Source organism: Choristoneura fumiferana, chromosome 17, assembly GCF_025370935.1.
Source record: "Choristoneura fumiferana chromosome 17, NRCan_CFum_1, whole genome shotgun sequence".
Lineage (NCBI taxonomy): Eukaryota > Metazoa > Arthropoda > Insecta > Lepidoptera > Tortricidae > Choristoneura > Choristoneura fumiferana.
Window position 1 is genome coordinate 13,919,309 of NC_133488.1, and position 17,741 is coordinate 13,937,049.

Below are 17,741 nucleotides of genomic sequence, written 5' to 3' on the forward strand. Positions count from 1 at the left end.
CGCGGCACACGACTCCGGTTTAAGCCCGCTGCCAGCTGCCAGTGGCTTGGGTTTGACGACGGCGCTGTCCTCCCACACATTGATCAAAAATAATGTTTTGTATTGATTTCTAATGTATATATTGTTATTATTACTTCCTACATCAATAAATGCACATTCTCTTCCTACTGCTTAATAATTTAATGGTAATTTCTTCATGAAAGTATAGTATGGTTATGATTTATGATACATCGTTTGATACTTACTTAAGTTAGTTCCACTCCACTGTTGGCTCTTCGAAGTAACAAAGAGTAATTTAGACACCAGTTTATCTTGAACGGCTAGCACGCGAGCCCGCGACTCGCTTTGTCGTACCTCCCTCTCTTACTGATGCAGTCACACTATAGTCAACGGCCGTTATGAAGTAAATCCTGAAAAATTGCAAAACTATGGAGTTTCTGAATATTAACAATATGAATCAAAGACAAAAATGCAATGCTTACTTGTTGCGTGCGACAGAGTACCTAGTAAGTAAGTATAGCATTTTTTTCAATGGTTGACATTAACAATAATCAGGAACTTCATAGTTGTGCAATGTGTCAGGAAATGATTGATTCCTTTGGCTGACGTAGGTCATGTTCTAGGTTAGTTAGCGGCCGGGCACTATAAGCGACAAACCTGAAAATCAAACTCTGAAGTATTAGTATTATTTGATTTACTGTTATTTCTCCTTTTCTCGGTAGTGCGAGGTAAAGGTAATAAAATGCTTTAAGTAATAGGTACATATTTCAAATAAATGGCTGTAAATTCTATTTTAAAGGTGCTTTACTCCATGGGATAATATTGCAAAAGAAATGAACACTGCACGACGTTCCGGGAACATGCGGGGATAAATCATTTTTTTTACGACAGCTTGGGCTTTACATTACTTTCCAACTGACGCACGGACTAAACGTGAAGTTTATTACTTTGATCTGAAAAAGAAAAACCTAGGTTCTATCTTTCCTAATCCATATAGGTACATATTTAAATTCTATCAAGGGTATACCGTCACTACTTTGAAAAAATCTCGTAATTAAATCAGCAATAGGTATATCAACCAAATTTAACATTGAGGTAATTAATGTTCATAAATTTCACTCAGAAAATTTTACGATTTTGAGATAGGTACAGTCAAGTGCAAAAATAAGTATCTATTCGAACAACTCAAAAATATGTTACTAGATAAGGTACGGCCTTATGCGTCTCGGAATAAGAGTCTGTGGTAAGTTATTTTTGAAACTTTGAATAAGTTCATACTTTTACACTTGACTGTACGTGTAAGAGACGTGATTTTTTTTGAAGTAGCGTCGACAAGGTCAACATAGTTTAGTTTACATTAGTTTAATAAACTAACAATCATCTATATATTTTAATTAAATTAAATTATTTTAAATGTCATGAAGTAACTTTGTCTGTATATTGTAATATTTCCTACTGTTTCTTACTTTACATCTGGTATTGCAGAAAATTATCTTTGGTTAGGTAAATAAATATATTGAACTGTGCTGTTCAGAATCAACTTTATAAATAACACCTTTGATAACGATTATAGGATTGTGCGTGTATTGTTAATTGCAAAGGGAAAGCCGCGTTAGTTGCAAAATGAAGCTGTAACAGTGTTCGTTTAATTATCGGCGTATTACGTGATCCCGGGCCGTTTTAGCGCTAACTGCTGGTTACAAGTATCTAATTCGTTGCACGAAATATAATTGATTCGATGTTAGTTAAGTATAAATGTCATCTCAGAGATGTATCACGTTAAGTAAGTACTTGTAGTAACTTTCAGAATCAAGATTAGATGAAATAAAATGAAGGTAGTTATTGTTCCATTATAAAATAATCCATAGAAATACAGTGCGATTCGAGCGACGTGAGCAGGACCAACCCTACCGGCTCCAGTTAGTATAAGGCTACTACATAATATGCCAGTATTACCTACTGAGATCAACGATTTTTTTTTTAAATGTTCCTAACAAAAGTTTTTAATTATTTATTTACTAAGTGCATGGTTACTCAGCAAGTGTGGGAGTTTTTTTTATTCGACTGGATGGCAAACGAGCAAGTGGGTCTCCTGATGGTAAGAGATCACCACCGCCCATAAACATCTGCAACACAAGATCTATTGCACCGAACCGACTTCAAATGCGGTTTTATTTTTTTATGTTTGTTACCTTAATTTCGTAATTTATGAACCGATTTGAACATTTTTATTACTTAGTTCGTTCGTTAGTAGAGGGAATTCTTAAAGTATTTTATGGACACCTATGGTAATTTGGATATATTTAGTAGTAATTCGTGCGTTTGCTCTTGAAAATCATCATTTGGTGAAGTGGAACTGATGACGAAGACCACATTTCACCAACGGATCTACTACTCAATAACAAGTACTTCAAGGGTTAATTTAAATTAGGTGCTTAAGTCAGTTGCTAAGCAATTTATGCTCATCGTAATACCTCTACATATGGTGAAATGGAACAGGTGGTGAAGCACCAGGTCTCCTCAATAATGAACGTCTCTGCACCGGAAAACGCAATCTTTCCTAAAAGGTAAACTATTGTATCTTAGATAATTTACACAAAAAAAATACATTTTTATTTTACCTACATATTTAGTAAGAAGGTAGTTAAAACAGATAAAATTCACACGTATGTAATAGATGCCAAGAAGCTTTTGAAGTGTTTATCTAGTTGATACCGTACGAAAGCATTGCTACACATCTCGTGCGGTAACAAGGAACAATGCCTACGCTATAATTAGTAACAAGTGCCAAACTACAGTAACGATTAGGCGAGTTAAGCAAGCACGAATTCATAAGACTTGTCTTCTTTGTCTACTCGTGATTTGCAGTATATCATGTGAACACTTAATTTTTTACGTAATTCATTCTCTCAGGGTGCTAAAAATAATGACGATGTAAGCAATTTTGTTAACAGTTTAATTTTGACTGTCGGTTTGTTCTAAATTATTACATCATGTCGGTCATCTGATGATGCCGCGGGAGTTGAATTAGATTTCGCCTCGTTCATGTTTTTATATTAATTGCATGTATGTGAGTAAACTCTTTATTGTACAAAAGAAAATAAACAAAATACAATAATTAATAATTATTTGCATGATTCTCATAAATGATCAACTAAAAATATTCAGGTATTACTCCTTCATGCTATATACTTAATATTTTGTATAGTTGCGGCCGGCGTTCCTGACCTTCTTTGGGCTCGAATAACTCCCATTCGACTCTACATTACCGGGTGCGCCAATTTGCAGCTTAATAATTCTAAGTACTTTTATTTTGATACCTTTTAAGGTGTATAAATTAAAAAATAGTAATTTTTTACCCACTTGGGATTAATCGACGCGTTTTACTCCCACTGCGTTGGTAAGCGGTTATATTGTATTGGCGTACTTTTAGAGCATGAGAAGTGAAACAGTTATTTTAAAGTTTAGTTAATTAAATAATCAAGTGGCAAGTGTAATTAATTACGAGTTAAGATTAAGATAATGCACGCAAGCTACTTATTTTAAAGTACCATATTATAATTGTTTACTAGCATCCTGCCAATACGGTATTGGCCCGAACGGTAGCGTTCTTTCTACGCAGTTCTACTTTTACTAATCGAATCGACAATGCTTGCTACGGCGTGGCCTACTTACTTAAGTCATTTTCTATTTGCTTACATCTCACTCTAATTAACTTCATGCATAAAATGGCGTAGTCACCCAAGACATGATTTTTAGTATTCCAGTTTTGTAAGTGCCCAGCTATGTAGTATGTCAAATGCGAGTACTAACATAATAATACATACTCGTAGTAATTGGAATCGTTGACCACTGTAGAAAATATTGTTACGTATGTTACGAAAAAGTATTACTAACTATGATCATTAACACTCTATATAGTCAATTCAGTTGATTATACGCCACCTAAGTACACAGAGGCATACTTAACTTATTTTTTTACACGGTACACAAGTAAGTATTACACTGTATTGTCTACTCTAAATAGAGAGAACAAAACTAAAGAATATACCAACCTATTTATATATAGGCATGTGTTGACTACTCCTGACTGTACTTTCAAAATGTCAACACTACAATGCAAATACATTTTGCCACGTATTTAGTACCCATTCCCTGGTGCGTGATATGACGTGCGTGATAAAACCGCAGGAAAAGTTACCAGTAGTTAACGATACCCGCACACATACATAATATATCATCTTTTACTAAATTAATTGTTGCAAGCATATAAGCAATCATTTTTTATCCTGCAATCATTTCTAGATTATAATTACTTAACACGTTAAAATCTACTAACTCGATAACTCATGTGATTTGTCATTCATTATACTTAGGAGACAACGAAATACATCCGGCTATATTGTCTCATTCGTTAAAGGCAACATTAAAAACAATTGAAATTTTGCTGGTTTTATGAAAATAATTATTAATTATGTACTTGGATTTTCTGTTCAATAATGAACACGGCGTTAAACTACGCGCTAAAGTTTTAATTTATATGTGAGGTAGTTAAAGTTCTACATATAGCTTTTACATAACAGCTGTAAGTTTGTGAAATAGTATGAAACATAGGGGTTGCCAAGCTGTGCTGTGCTGTTCTAGAGGTGGCGTCGCGAAACTGTAGATACGTACGCTCAGGGGACCGATTTTCAAAATCACATCACTCGAAAGTATAAATATTCGAGAGTAGTAAAAATCCGCGTGTTGCGTTGCCACAAAACTGCAGGTACAATTAAACTTTCGACTAATTCGGAGCTATAACTTTATGCTACCGACTCGTATTTCAAATTCAATACAAATATGTTTATCACTTTCGAATCGTGATTTCCACCTGTGAATATGCCATATTAAAGCGGTAGAATCTGCAGGGTATTGCTATGATTACCGCTGGAATGATGTTTCCGTTTTAATTATTCTAAGAAGCTTTCATGCTGGTCAGTCATTGCAATAAACATAAAGGTACCTAAACGTAATTAAAATGACAAGGTTTTTTATTACGCATCTATAAAACCCTCAGCTTTGCAGAACGTACCTACTTATACTCATCTTGTTTTCTGAGTTGGCATGGCACACGAATGAAAAAAAAAATCGTCCAAGCGACTGCCATGATCTTAAGATTCTTCAGTGCACCGCCCTCAGAAGCATAAAAGAGTAAAAACAACTCAAAATTGTCCTTTATCTCCCTGTAAATTAAATATATTTAGGCGTGTTTTTAGTTCCTAAAGTAACTAGAAAAGTACAAGTTTAGGCACTAAGTAGTTCTAGTGTTCAACTAACAACACCACACGACTCTACCTAGAGCTACTTAACAATACTACAAAGAGTTGCATTCTTAAGTTGCGCACAATGTCAAATTCCAGATTGGTCTCGATAACAGATGCAAGTGAATTTTCATTGAATAATTGCTCGCAACGTAAGAATGTGACGTAGACGAGCCAGCAGCACTCGCACTCCCGGGCACTCGCGCAATCAGTTCAGCCGAGTTTCACCCGGAGTATTCGTGCTGTTACTTTTCCAACGCGCGGCCGCACACGAACAACGCTCTGTTTCCCTAAGTCTCATTGTCTTCGCTATATCACTCAACAAAACTTTGACTTTCCACTTCGCGGATGACACCTCTTAACCTTGCCTTGCAAAAAATAGTTATAAACATTTAAGTATATTACACCGAGAACAATAGGAGTACCTAATACAATTTTTTTGGTAAAATATGCGACAGCTAACGTAACACGGAAATATCATATAGTTAGTTTACTTAAGTTATTAAAAAAACTAGGTAAATTGGGTTAAATAGACCACACGTAATGGGTTTGTAAAAATACCATAATACCTGATATTATACGTACCGTAATAAGCAAGTAGGTAAGGCAAGTTAAATATTCTTGTCCAAAAGAATCCATCTTGGTTACGTTGTAGACTTAGATAAACCAAATTGGCATCAGTATGTAAAACGGATATGAAACAGTCGTTGCACGCGAAGATTTGGGAGTGATTTAAGATAACATGACTCTGTACCGTTGGCGAGAACGCTGGGCCGTGCGATGCGGCGCCCGCGCCTCACCGTTACTTTAGCGCCAAATCAGCTTACAATACGTTCTGTGCACTTTGATTCGGATAATAAGTTTAGAGTCACGATCCGGTTCCGTGAACCTGTCTACGTAATCTCTTGCCTGGATTAGAGGCTTCCTTATACGGAACGAGATGCATATTATTTTGCATCAGACGTATCATTAAGACAGATTGTGGTTATGAATTATATATATGCAATTGTGTAGCTTGAACGTTGCCGTTAAATACACTTCAGAATTAAATCATTTCCTACGCGTGAAATTTTATCTTACAATACCTACTTATTTATTTATTTATTAAAAATGCCAATAGTAGGTACATGAAATAATATACAACTCCTTTATAGTTTTCTTTGTTCAAGTGAATACAACAGGTTGTAGCTAAGCTATAAAAAAACGCTACTTAAATTTATTAACACAGGACGCCGACTAGCTTGAGCTTTTCGTCTAATTGGATGGTGTCAGGAAAATAATAAAGTCCAGGATGGATAGTTCTCAAGTGGTGCTTGAACGCAGCGAGTGATGGCGAATGTCAATCACTTGTCTGGGTTAAAGAGCCGTGTGCAATGTTAGTACTGCGCAGGTAGGCGGCAACGTAACCATCGGCTCATGTGCCTTAGGGGTGGGAATTAATACGTTCGTTGCCCCGACCGTGTCAGCCGCGTCGCGATACGCGCCGTGTTTATAGCCCGACACCCGACACCCGACACCGCTCACACCCGTATTCAATTGCACAGCTATTATAATGTCTAATTTTATGGCTGTCTCGTTATCGCCCTGTATAGACGATTATACCATTTAAGCAGGTAAAATAGAAACAAATAACGGATGACGGTATGCTGATTTAAACTACTTAATGTTTCTTTAATCAGACTATGCGAGACGTCTACATAGATCTTGGAAGCAGAAAATATCCAGTAACAATAATATAAAAGTACATTTCTACCACCTCGCGTATTAATAAATTAATAATAGGTACCGATATGAGCTTAAATGCTAACCATTTGACCTTTTGTGTGCAGATAGAGCGTACCAAATTAACGTTGGTAGTTAAACAAAGTGTTCTAAAGTCAATATATATATATAGTATATAGGGATACAACAGGTGATTGAATTGATTTGACTAAAAACCCTGTAAATGTTTTTCACGGTTTTAAATTGATCGATGTTTAAAATTGAAAACATATTGTGTTAGGTATGTAGTTCATTGCAGTTTGTCAGCGAATTCTTGCTAATTATTATAACGTTCTGCGACATGTACCTACTTATAATAGGTACTACCTACAAGAACTATAGTTCTTAAATATATTTAAGTGCACTCTCATATCAATTATTTTTATAGCCCACCTGCCTGTCCCGACCGTGGGGAATTATTTATTCTCATTTTCCTGTTTAAGCCTAGCGACAAAGGAGGGACTTAAGCGAATACGTGACTCTGACTACAGGCACGACTCCAGCGTGCCATCCTTTGTGATGTAAAATAAAATAACAAAGAATACGAAATCGGCAATGTTAGGATCCCTAGGAGGTGTGCCTGGCGACCGGGGAACCGGTTTGACCGGGAGATTCTTTGTTTGGTTATCGCGAAGTCGAGACGTCGCGCGAGCTGACATCGCACCGAGGCGTGACTGACGCGCACGTTTATCTTTGCAGAGAGGGCTCGGCGCGCGCGAATGCGTCTGCGACCGTGGGCGCGCAGCTGAGGGCGCGCGCGGGCTGATGCCGGCGCCGGGGCTGCTGGCGCTGCTGGCGGCCGCCGTGCTGGCCGCGGCCGCGCCCCCCGTGCCCCCGCGCCCGCCGTGCGCTTCGGGGACCGCCTCGCGCCGCGCGTGCCTGCCGCCTACGCACCGCGCCACGCGCCCACAGACCGACATGCCCCAAACGCTGACTACGAAGACTACGACCAGGAATATGACGAACAGAGCGGCGCGAGCGTCGAGGAAGAAGATGTCCATTCAGAAACCGAACCACCCCCGAAGCGACCCGCTCGCACCGAGGCTCACCGACTCGAAATGAGCACTGAATATTTTGTTGTTCCAGCGCGAACCTCATCCACGCCACCGCCGCCTACGCCATCGAGACCTTTTATATCGTCCACATCCCAACGACCGTTGAATACCACCGTGATTATAAGTGTGGCGCATATGCCTACAGGAGCACTGCGACAGGAAACATGGGCGGTACCGATACTAGCCCTCGCCTGCGTGTGCATGGCATCGATCGCCGGCTTCGAAGCGTTCGTAGTGTGGGGAGCGAGCCGGACGGCGCCCAGCCGTCGCCATCTACTCCTGGGTCAGACGCTATTGTTCGGTCTGTTCTCGTGCGCCGCTACGGCCGCGCTCTATGTAGCGACCCCGAATGTGTTTACGTGTGGAGCCGTGCGGTTCGGGACTGGAGTCGCGTATGTTATAGTATTCGCATCATTACTCGTAAAGTGTGTGTTTTTACTAAGTTTAAACGGCGGTGTTTATCTACCGGCGGCATACCAGGGTCTCCTACTCTTTTTCGCGGTGATGATTCAAGTGGCCATCGGTGCCCAATGGCTCGGAGGATCGCCACCGCGGGTAGTGACCGGCGGAGTGCGATGTGACACGCAACTATCGGACTTGTTGATGTCATTGTGTTACGCGGCGTTCCTGATAGCGGTAGTGTGCGGCGTGGCGCTGCGGTCGCGCGGCATCCGCGACAACTACCGCGAGGCGACGCACATCGCGGGCGCGGGCGGCGCCGCGGCGGCCGTGTGGCTGTGCTGGGCGGCGGCGGCGCTGGGCGCGCCCGAGCGGCACCGCGACGCGTGCGTGGCGGCGGGGCTGCTGGCCACGTGCGCGGTGGTGTTCGCGCTCATGTTCGCGCCCAAGGGCCGGCGGCTGGCGGCGCTGGGCCGCGAGGGCCGCTGGGACGCGGACCGCGACGAGGGCCTCAGCTCGCTGGGTGCCGGCGGCTCCGGCTACTCACCGTCCTTCTTCCACTTCAAGCCCGTTAAGTACGGCATGGTGTCGGCCGCGGCGCCCCTGCCCGCGGCGCCGCCTGCGCTAGATCGCAAGGAGCCGCCCGCTCAGCCAGCCGGTTAGTTAAGTATCTAAAATGCGCTAACAGTAAGAACTAGCGCTTCCACGCACCGAAATGTGATCGCTATTTGCCGCATTCTGTTCGCAGATCTGTACGGAGCGATGTACGCGAGCTCGCCGCACATGCATGCACGCCCCCTGTGCCCCCCGCCGCACTACCCCCTGCACCCCCTCATGCACTACCACTACCCGCCCTATCACTACATGTTGCCGCCAGGTAGGCATAACCAAAAATTGCACTTCCCCCACTGAAACAAAAATACCTAATTCAATTCCTTGTATATTAGTCAAGGCACGATATACCACAACCTCACGGCAAAGTCGTTTCACTTGCAAAATTATTCTTTCATATTTTTATCTTACTTAAAACATGTAAGTACTTACTATTTCCTTATATTTGGCAGTTCTCACAAGACAATGTTGAACCCTTCTAGCCATTGTTTAAGTATATACGTAAACAGTCAAACATAATAATACCTAACGTTCTGAATAATATATATTAATTAAGCTCTCGTGAGACAAATTTTTAAAAATTATAAAATTAAAACAAAGTCCGACTAGTTTCGATCTATTCGCAAGATCTTTTTCAATCGTACTTAGGTACCTAACTTTTTTTAAATCGTGATTTTGTATAATATATAATGTCCTGCCATAACTTCTAGAAACCAATACGGGACAATTTCTCTTTAGATTCCCAAAACTCGTAAATAACATATGCAATGCCGATAGATAGAGATACGCGTTTCCTAACAGATGCCCTTGAATCTCAACCATAGTTGGTATCAAAAGTATAAAATAAATAATAAATACACGAAGTTTAAATTTTTAAATCAACATTTTTAATAGAAATTTAGTTCACAATTAAACATCTTTAACATCAAATTACTACTTAGTAAGTAAGGCCGCGCGTGGCCGCGCGCCCGCTCCATTTTGACCAAATACGGGACATGCAGTAATACGGGACAGGATAATATTACGGTGACAGTCCCGATACGGGACGGATGGTAACCCTACCTATATATACTCACTATCTGAATATTCTTCGCCAATAGGTACATACCTACTTACTCGTATTTAGGCAAAAAGCACTTTTGAGCGAGGCAACAACGGTTTATTGGGATTACCCAATATACGACTATAATGGGTATTTTTGTTTAAAAGATTTTTGCCACGGGTTAATTAACAATACATTGGTCCGTAATAGGTAGTCAGGTCTCACAGTGGCGGGGTTGGAGCTTATTAAGATAATGTATTTTTATAAGTACTACCTTATACTCATACATTATTATAGAGTTCGAGTGTCATTATGGTTGTTTAGTCTCGCGTTAAATACTCTACTGTTCACTTTGAATTCGGATTTTATCCAACAATATAAATAGTTAATTGTAAAACAACCAATTTTTAACTTGTTTTTTTTCTGCTCGGATACACACTCGATTTGACGTTGAGATTAGCGCAGTATTATCATGATAATTATTATCCTGTGCAACTCTGCAAAAGGGTTCTGCAGCGTACGGACGCAGTAAATGATAGTGCGTGTTCTGTGCAGGCATGATGGTGCGGCCGGAGGAGGGCCACGTGTACACGAGCGTGGAGCCCACCTTCAGCAGCAACCCCAACGTGTACTTCCAGCGCACGGAGCCGTTGCATGTCGGCATGATGTACTGAGCATCTGGCAAACCAGCGTTCCGCCAAGAACATGGGATTTGACAGCAACGCCGCCACGCTGCGGGCGAGCCGACCCAAACCTGGATCATGAGAGACCGCTATTACGGTAAAGGTTTAAATGATACGTAGATCTACGTATCATTTAAACCTTTTCATACGCTTTGGGACTGATCACTGCAAAACTTAAGGCTATTTTTAACCGACTTCAAAAAAGGAGGAGGTTATCTATTCGGTTGTATTTTTTATGTTTGTTACCTCAGAACTTCGTCATTTATTTGAATATTTTTTTTGCGTTTGTCTAGGAATGCTTTCAATTAAGTCCCATAAGCATCAAATAAGGATCTGATGATTGGATCCTAAGGAGATCGAGGGAACTCTTCAAATTTTGTAGGGACACATGTGGTAATTTTGATATATTTAGTAGTAACTTGTGAATTTGCTCTTGAAAATCATCATTTGGTGAAGTGGAACTAATGATGAAGACCACAGTTGACCATCGGAGGTACTACTCAATAACAAGTATTTCATGGGTTGAATTTCAATTACTTTAACACAGTTGCTAAGCAATTTATGCTCCTCGTAATGCATATGGTAAATGGAATGAGTGGTGAAGCACCAGGACTCCTCAATAAAGAAAGTCTCTGCATCGGAAAAAGCAATCTTTTGTAAAAGGTGACGAGCAGTTGACATGAAACTATTGTATCTTAGATTATTTACAGTATAAAGGGCAAAAAAAATATTTTAGAACAAAAAATTGAACCGACTACGAAAACCATGAAAATAATTTTCTACCAGTCTGAAGTCGGTGTCTCAGCACGAGCCAACAGGACTGATTGAATTGAAGCCCAATATGTAGTGCGTAGGTGAGTTAGGCGACTACGGCGGCGTGGGTTACGGTTATCCCATCGCCTGTCTAAGTATTTAACTGTCATACTCGATTTTGTCTTATTATATTCTTGATCAGGCGAAGGGATATATTCCCCCCACATCTTATATTGGTTATCATAGTCAAGGTTTAACTCCAAATCTACTAAGAAACATTATATCAATCACTGAAAACATTATTTTATGATCTTTATTCACGGAACGCTTCAAAATCCAATAATGTATCTTTGGGAACCGTTTAAATCCAATTACCGGGCCATGGGAAGAATAGCTCCCGCAAAGTTAAACTCTAATAAGGCCATGGGATAATGTCAACCCACATCCTAATTCTGGTATTTAGCAATGTTTACGATTACATTACCTTTCAACACTCAAAATCTACAAAATATCAAAAAAATTGTTCGACCTATGTACTTCTGTTTCATAGAAATTAAGGAAAGTGTTCGAATTTCTCCGTAGTTTACTGAAATTAGAGTTCAAATGAATTTAAACGGCTGCCAAAGATATATTACGCGATTTAAAAGCGTGTTGTAAATGAAGATCATAAAATACTATTTTCAGGGATTGACAAAATATTTTGTAGGAGGTTTGGAGTTAAAACCTGACTACGGTAACCGATATAAGATGTGGGAGGAATATATCCCTTCGCCTGGTAGGGTTAATGCCCTAATTGCCCAGGCAATTATAATATTTATTTAAATAGTTCTTATTAAATTGCCATCTCATATTGGTAATTGGTTCATAGTTCTTACCGGACATATGTAACGTATAATGACATTAATGACTCATTTATCACTTGATCCATAAGATCTGCACCGGGTGCAGGACCTAAGTAGGCTCACGTGAGCTTCCTATAGGAAACTGTTCATGTTGTTTGTAGGATTCCATGCCGCTCATGATCCTCGTTTGGTGTGCCACAGCCTTGGTGGTGGCTTTTATAAAAGTAACAGCGGGCAAGATTCGATAGACCCGTCTCGTCCGCAACTGTCCTGGCCCACCCCTAGATTAAAAATGCAGGTGATCGTACGTACCTTACATACAAGTATGGATCTAGATACTTATCTAGTCGGCGGCAGCTTAAAACTAAAAGTATGAAAACTAGTTTACAACTCCTTCTACCTTCCTCCTACCTTCTACATTTGTCATCGGAATTGTGTAGGCTTTGTTCGATTTTAATATCGACTTTGAGTGTGTTAGTAGATGTAGCCCGAGCCGGCGAAACGACTATGATTAATCTATGGTTCTTTTTGAGTAGGTACCTTACTTACACCTAATGCAAATTAAACAAGAACCAGGCGCGGCTCACTCCGCGATTTTATTTTCCGCTACAAGTAGATGTTTGGGGCCCCCTAGAGTGTGCTATTGCGAGTGAATACGAGTTATGCGATGGACAGAGGCACGATTCTTATGCCTAAACTTCACTTTTGTACGGCAGTGAGGCTTCTGTACTTTACTTATTCTGTGCAAGAACTTAAATTTAGGTAATGCAAGAAAATATCACGCTACAAAACAAAACATCATGTGGCAAGACCAAAATGTACTATTGTCTTCCAGTTTGCGTTATTGCTAACACAAAATTTCGCTCTTTCGATCTACGTTCTTACCCTTAAATACCGACTACGACTACAAAACCCATTTGCCACGAAAGCCACGTCTAAAGTCTAACTACTAAGTAGGTAAGTATAGGTAGTCATTCACGATGACGCGTGCCGTGGTTCTTATTACAATGTTATTTATTAATGTTTAATTGTGACAAAATCACGCGTCTTCGTGGATGGCACTAGGTATATTGCGAAAATTTGGTCTCAACCGAAGCAATATCCGAGAGACTGCTGTTACTGTTAAATGTTTGTGAAAGTGAGAAAAGATTTTCAATGTCAGTCTTTATGACATTGACATAAGGTTGATTTTTACTTGGCCTGTGTAAAAGTTTTTCACTAAATCTATAAAAATATAAGATAACATATAAATTGTCTGAACCAGAATGTAGCATAATCAACATGAAATAAATTATTTCAAATACCTCACATTATTTCTAATAATGTGAGCGCCCGTTATGAAAGTGATATTAAAATTTAAGGTTACACGTTCGTTTGTCTATTTATTCCTGGCAAGAGTTATGAAAGTTTTTGCGAAGGTAAGGCAGATCTTCAGGCATTCTAGTCTAAATTTATATTTTTTTACAAAAACTTATGGTTTTCAATTTCAAGTTTTTGCACTCTCTCTCTCTCTCTGTATTCAAATCGATCTATTTTATACAGTAACGGCATGTCAAATCTAGCTGAATATTGTACATTTAATGTAAGTCTAATATTTTAGATAATTTTAGTGAAAACGAGGCTGTTTGTCATTAAAAATTGTACTTGACCCACCCTAAACAAATTGACAACAGCTGCTATCCATATAGAGTAAAATTGATAAGATAAGGTTCTAATATGTAAGGTACTTTAGGTTTTGAGAGCTTCTTACTTATATGATAATGTCAAATAATGTAAATAAACTTCTGAAGACTGTTTAAATTGTTTTATTATTAAATTATGAACAACTTTTCTTAAATATTATATCTAAAGCTGAACACACAATCCCCTGTTGTCGTTTAAGGTTTGTGCGCAACTTTCATCATCACAAACACACACCACTTAGCATCATTTTCACTTGGTTCCGGTGGAGAGAAGAGCCAGCAGGCCGGAGGCGGTCGTCAGGGACACAATGTAATTGCTGTGGAAATGTTCAGGAAATATTTTTGGATAGGTGTTTTGAACAGACAATTGTAAAGAAACTAGCGGTTATCTCCGTAACTTTGTATGCGTCCCGCGGGAACTACTTACACATTCACAGAATAAAAGTAGCCTTTATTTATCTGGAATAGGGTAGATTTCTATTTGAAAGATTTTTTTTTAATGGTTCAACACTCCCAGAGTTCACCTAACATACAAGAAAACGAAGTTTGCCTACAAATTTATAACTTGTTATGAGATACCAGGGATCTTTTTCTACTCACAAGATAAAAAATGTTGTATTAAGAACCTGATAAATTTAGAGCACTATCTAGTATTTTAGACGTGTAGGGATTGGCAGATGCCTACATGTCTCCTCTCCTCTCTGCTCGTCTCCAGTGGAGCTGCAGCCTTAAACATAGCAAACTAGTTTAGCATTATTTAAATAAATGCTTATTTTCAACCAACTTCAAAAAAAGGAGCAGGTTCTCTTGCTTTAAAACAAATAAATAGTTAGTTGATTGAGTGTGCAAACAAGTGACGTCATAAGTTGCTATTTCCATTCACTCTATGGGAGAATTGTGTTTTGACAGCTCATAAAAAGTAGGTCAATTGATTGGTGGTGTCAACATCCCTATGAGGGCTATCGTTTTTTGTCTCACTAGATGGCGCACTGTTGCGTGAGCTTTTTAAGTGTGGCTTTCAGAGTCTGTTATTACGGGCGTTAAAACAAAGTTTAGATTAAAATCATATTTAAAACACCTTAAAACCGTACCATAAAAATATCCAGCAACCAGTGTTGGTTAGTCCCGTTTTGTTCGGAAAAAAAGGGAGGGCAAAAGTTTCCAAAAGACAAAAATGTCTCAAAACACAGACATTCATTGCCCCGTAACGCATAATTGCCATAATTAATTTCAGGTCGTGAAAATATTTCACAAAAAATCTAATTATAAATAAACCCGCGTAGCTCACCCAAAAACTATGAGATTTGACATTTCGGAGACCTCACGCTACACTAGCGCCTCTAGCGGCGAATTTGAGGGTAATGGAATCGTTGTGAGATGCACTTTAGCTACAAATCAATAAAAACCATGAAAAAAAAACTTTTTAACAAAAAATGGAACCAACTTTATAAACCTTGAAAATAATTTTCTACTTGTTTTGAAGTTGGTGCCTCAGCACGAGCCAGCAGGAGTGATTGAAGCCGAAGGTGAGATAAACGACTTTAGTTCCACTCCTGCTGGCTCGTGCTGAGGCACCGACTTCAAACTAGTAGAAAATTATTTTCAAGTTATTTGAAGTTGGTTCCATTTTTTTTTAAAAAGTTTTTTTTTATCAATTATTGAGTAAAAGAAGCAACATTTTAAATCCAATCAAATGAAAAACATAATAGGCAACATTTTTAGACTCCATCCAGGTAATGAAATTATTCCATGACTTCCTTTGGTTTCAATATCATCAAATCACCATCAAGCCCAAGCTATACTTCATTTTTTTTAGCATGAAGAATTAGAAAGAAGGTAAGCGATCTTGATGTGTCTTTTTATTGAAAAATAAGTTGCAGCAAATATGTAACAATTAGCAAGGACATATGATCATTTACATTATTTTGGTATCATAAGTAATAGTTACTGTTTTTTTTTAAACGATTTTCAATAAAAAGACTTGTCAAGATTGTTTACCCTTTTTCTAATGCAAAGTATTGCAGAATGGAAACAGACTTTCCTAATGAAAGAAGTGAAAAGTAAAGTTTGCAATAATTGCTGCTACCAATAGGAACTTCACAAAGTAGGTTGTGAATTTGTGACGTTGCATCATCATCATCATATCAGCCATACAACGTCCACTGTTGAACATTGGTCTCCCCCATAGACCTCCAGTTGCTTAGGTTGGAAGCGGCCTGCATCCTACGCGTATTAGCGCCTTTAATCAGGTCCAACCAGGTTTTTGATGTTTATAAAGTAGTAATTTATAAAAAGGATACACAGTGGGTGTGAAAGAGCGCAGCAGGTAGAAGCTGCTCAGGATCACAATGGCCAAGAACAGAGCATTGTTGTAGAAGATGGAGAAAGTGGTGGCTTCATAGTCTGCCACTTCGTTTTTCTTCCATAGAATCCTTTAAGAAGAGAAAGATAACAATATAATTAAAATTAAAAACAAAGATGTTTCACTATACTTCGACAATTCTTACTTTCAATAAACACTTTTAAACTTTTACATAAGTAAAATATTTAAGGTAAACACAAATATTTATGATATCAAATTAGCAATACAAATCAGCACACCTAAATTATCAACACTTTTAATTTCAATGCAAGTGCTAATTTAGAAAAGATCATAAGTACAAAATTATACCAAAACTTTTTAAAGGAGAGCTTTCTATTGTGAGTTAATGAAGAATTGCAAAATAAAAGCCATTTAACTAAAATGTTGGCTAGGGGTTTTTGTGGTTAACCATCAATATGTCATATCAATAAAGTTATCAAACATTTGTCACAGGAAGGCATCCCTCTCTCTATCAACCTGTCTCATGGTTTAGATTTCAAATAAGGGACTGAATTGTTAGTTTTACCTCTCGTCCTTCTCCTTTCGGCTCATCTTCTTGTCGTCAGCTAACTTGCGAGCCATCTCGCGCGCCACGGCGTCCTCGCGCGCCACGGCGACGCGGTGCTTCAGCTGGAACTTCGTGTTGCGGTACGCCAGCGCCAGCAGCCACGTGCACGCCGCCGTCACCACGCCGAACCACGCCAGCGACGAACTCACTTCCAGAGCGTGCACCCTCCAGAATAACCCTACGGAATGAGTTAACTTTCACATACATAACGGTCTCCAACATTTATGAATGAAAACTTCGCTCACACCGCTTGTGAGGGCAAATGTGGTCCAGATAAGCTTAAGAACTCACATATGGGGATCGCCGACACGATAAAGGCATTCCCATAAAAGAGAGCCGACGATTTCGTGGAGACATTTCTGCTGAAGTCTTGCAGCAACAACTCCTCTTCTTTCGTGAAGGCTTTGTTCACTTTGGCAGACATCTTGAATAAACTGTAATTTTAATTGATAAATTATATCACACACTCGATTTTCTTACAAGAATCTGCACAAACTACAAAATAAGCAATTCCTACTTCGTCAACTTCTTCGTGGCTGGCGATTGGCAAAAAAAGAGAAACGTCGAATGACATGTCGGCGACGTGTCAAATGTGTTGCCCTACCAAAAAAAGTTTCATGGCTAAAAAACTGTTCATTAATGCATTTTAACCGCAATATTAATTATTTATTATTTTTCT

General features: G+C 39.2%; 2 protein-coding genes across 3 annotated transcripts; one reads left to right on the top strand and one right to left on the bottom strand.

Moving 5' to 3' along the window:
* Positions 1–8,026: 8,026 nt before the first annotated feature.
* On the top strand, positions 8,027–14,244 carry LOC141437394 (uncharacterized). The gene is made up of 3 exons (XM_074100724.1): positions 8,027–9,176; positions 9,267–9,395; positions 10,728–14,244. Exons 1-3 carry the CDS (start codon positions 8,123–8,125, stop codon positions 10,844–10,846), a joined length of 1,302 nt encoding a protein of 433 aa, XP_073956825.1. The 5' UTR covers positions 8,027–8,122; the 3' UTR covers positions 10,847–14,244.
* On the bottom strand, positions 14,240–17,679 carry LOC141437395 (translocon-associated protein subunit gamma). Of its 2 annotated transcripts, XM_074100725.1 has the most exons (5): positions 17,580–17,679; positions 17,354–17,496; positions 17,021–17,240; positions 16,433–16,564; positions 14,240–14,449 (listed from the first exon to the last, which is right to left on the bottom strand). In XM_074100725.1, the coding sequence occupies exons 2-5, from the start codon at positions 17,484–17,486 to the stop codon at positions 14,383–14,385; spliced, it is 552 nt and encodes a 183-aa protein (XP_073956826.1). In that variant the 5' UTR covers positions 17,487–17,496; positions 17,580–17,679; the 3' UTR covers positions 14,240–14,382. The 2 variants fall into 2 exon arrangements, with proteins under 2 accessions (XP_073956826.1, XP_073956828.1); XM_074100727.1 differs by lacking the exon at positions 17,580–17,679 and having other exon boundaries at positions 17,354–17,573.
* Between the last annotated feature and the right edge of the window lie 62 nt (positions 17,680–17,741).

Coding starts and splice junctions, on each gene's coding strand:
- LOC141437395 (XM_074100725.1), bottom strand. CDS start 17,486: ATGTCTGCCAAAGTGAACAAAGCCTTCACGAAAGAAGAGGAGTTGTTG. Junction 17,241..17,353: donor CGTGTCGGCGATCCCCATAT/GTGAGTTCTTAA, acceptor CTCATTCCGTAG/GGTTATTCTGGAGGGTGCAC. Junction 14,450..16,432: donor CGCTCTTTCACACCCACTGT/GTATCCTTTTTA, acceptor ACATTTCCACAG/CAATTACATTGTGTCCCTGA.
- LOC141437394 (XM_074100724.1), top strand. CDS start 8,123: ATGAGCACTGAATATTTTGTTGTTCCAGCGCGAACCTCATCCACGCCA. Junction 9,177..9,266: donor GCCGCCCGCTCAGCCAGCCG/GTTAGTTAAGTA, acceptor TTCTGTTCGCAG/ATCTGTACGGAGCGATGTAC. Junction 9,396..10,727: donor TCACTACATGTTGCCGCCAG/GTAGGCATAACC, acceptor TGTTCTGTGCAG/GCATGATGGTGCGGCCGGAG.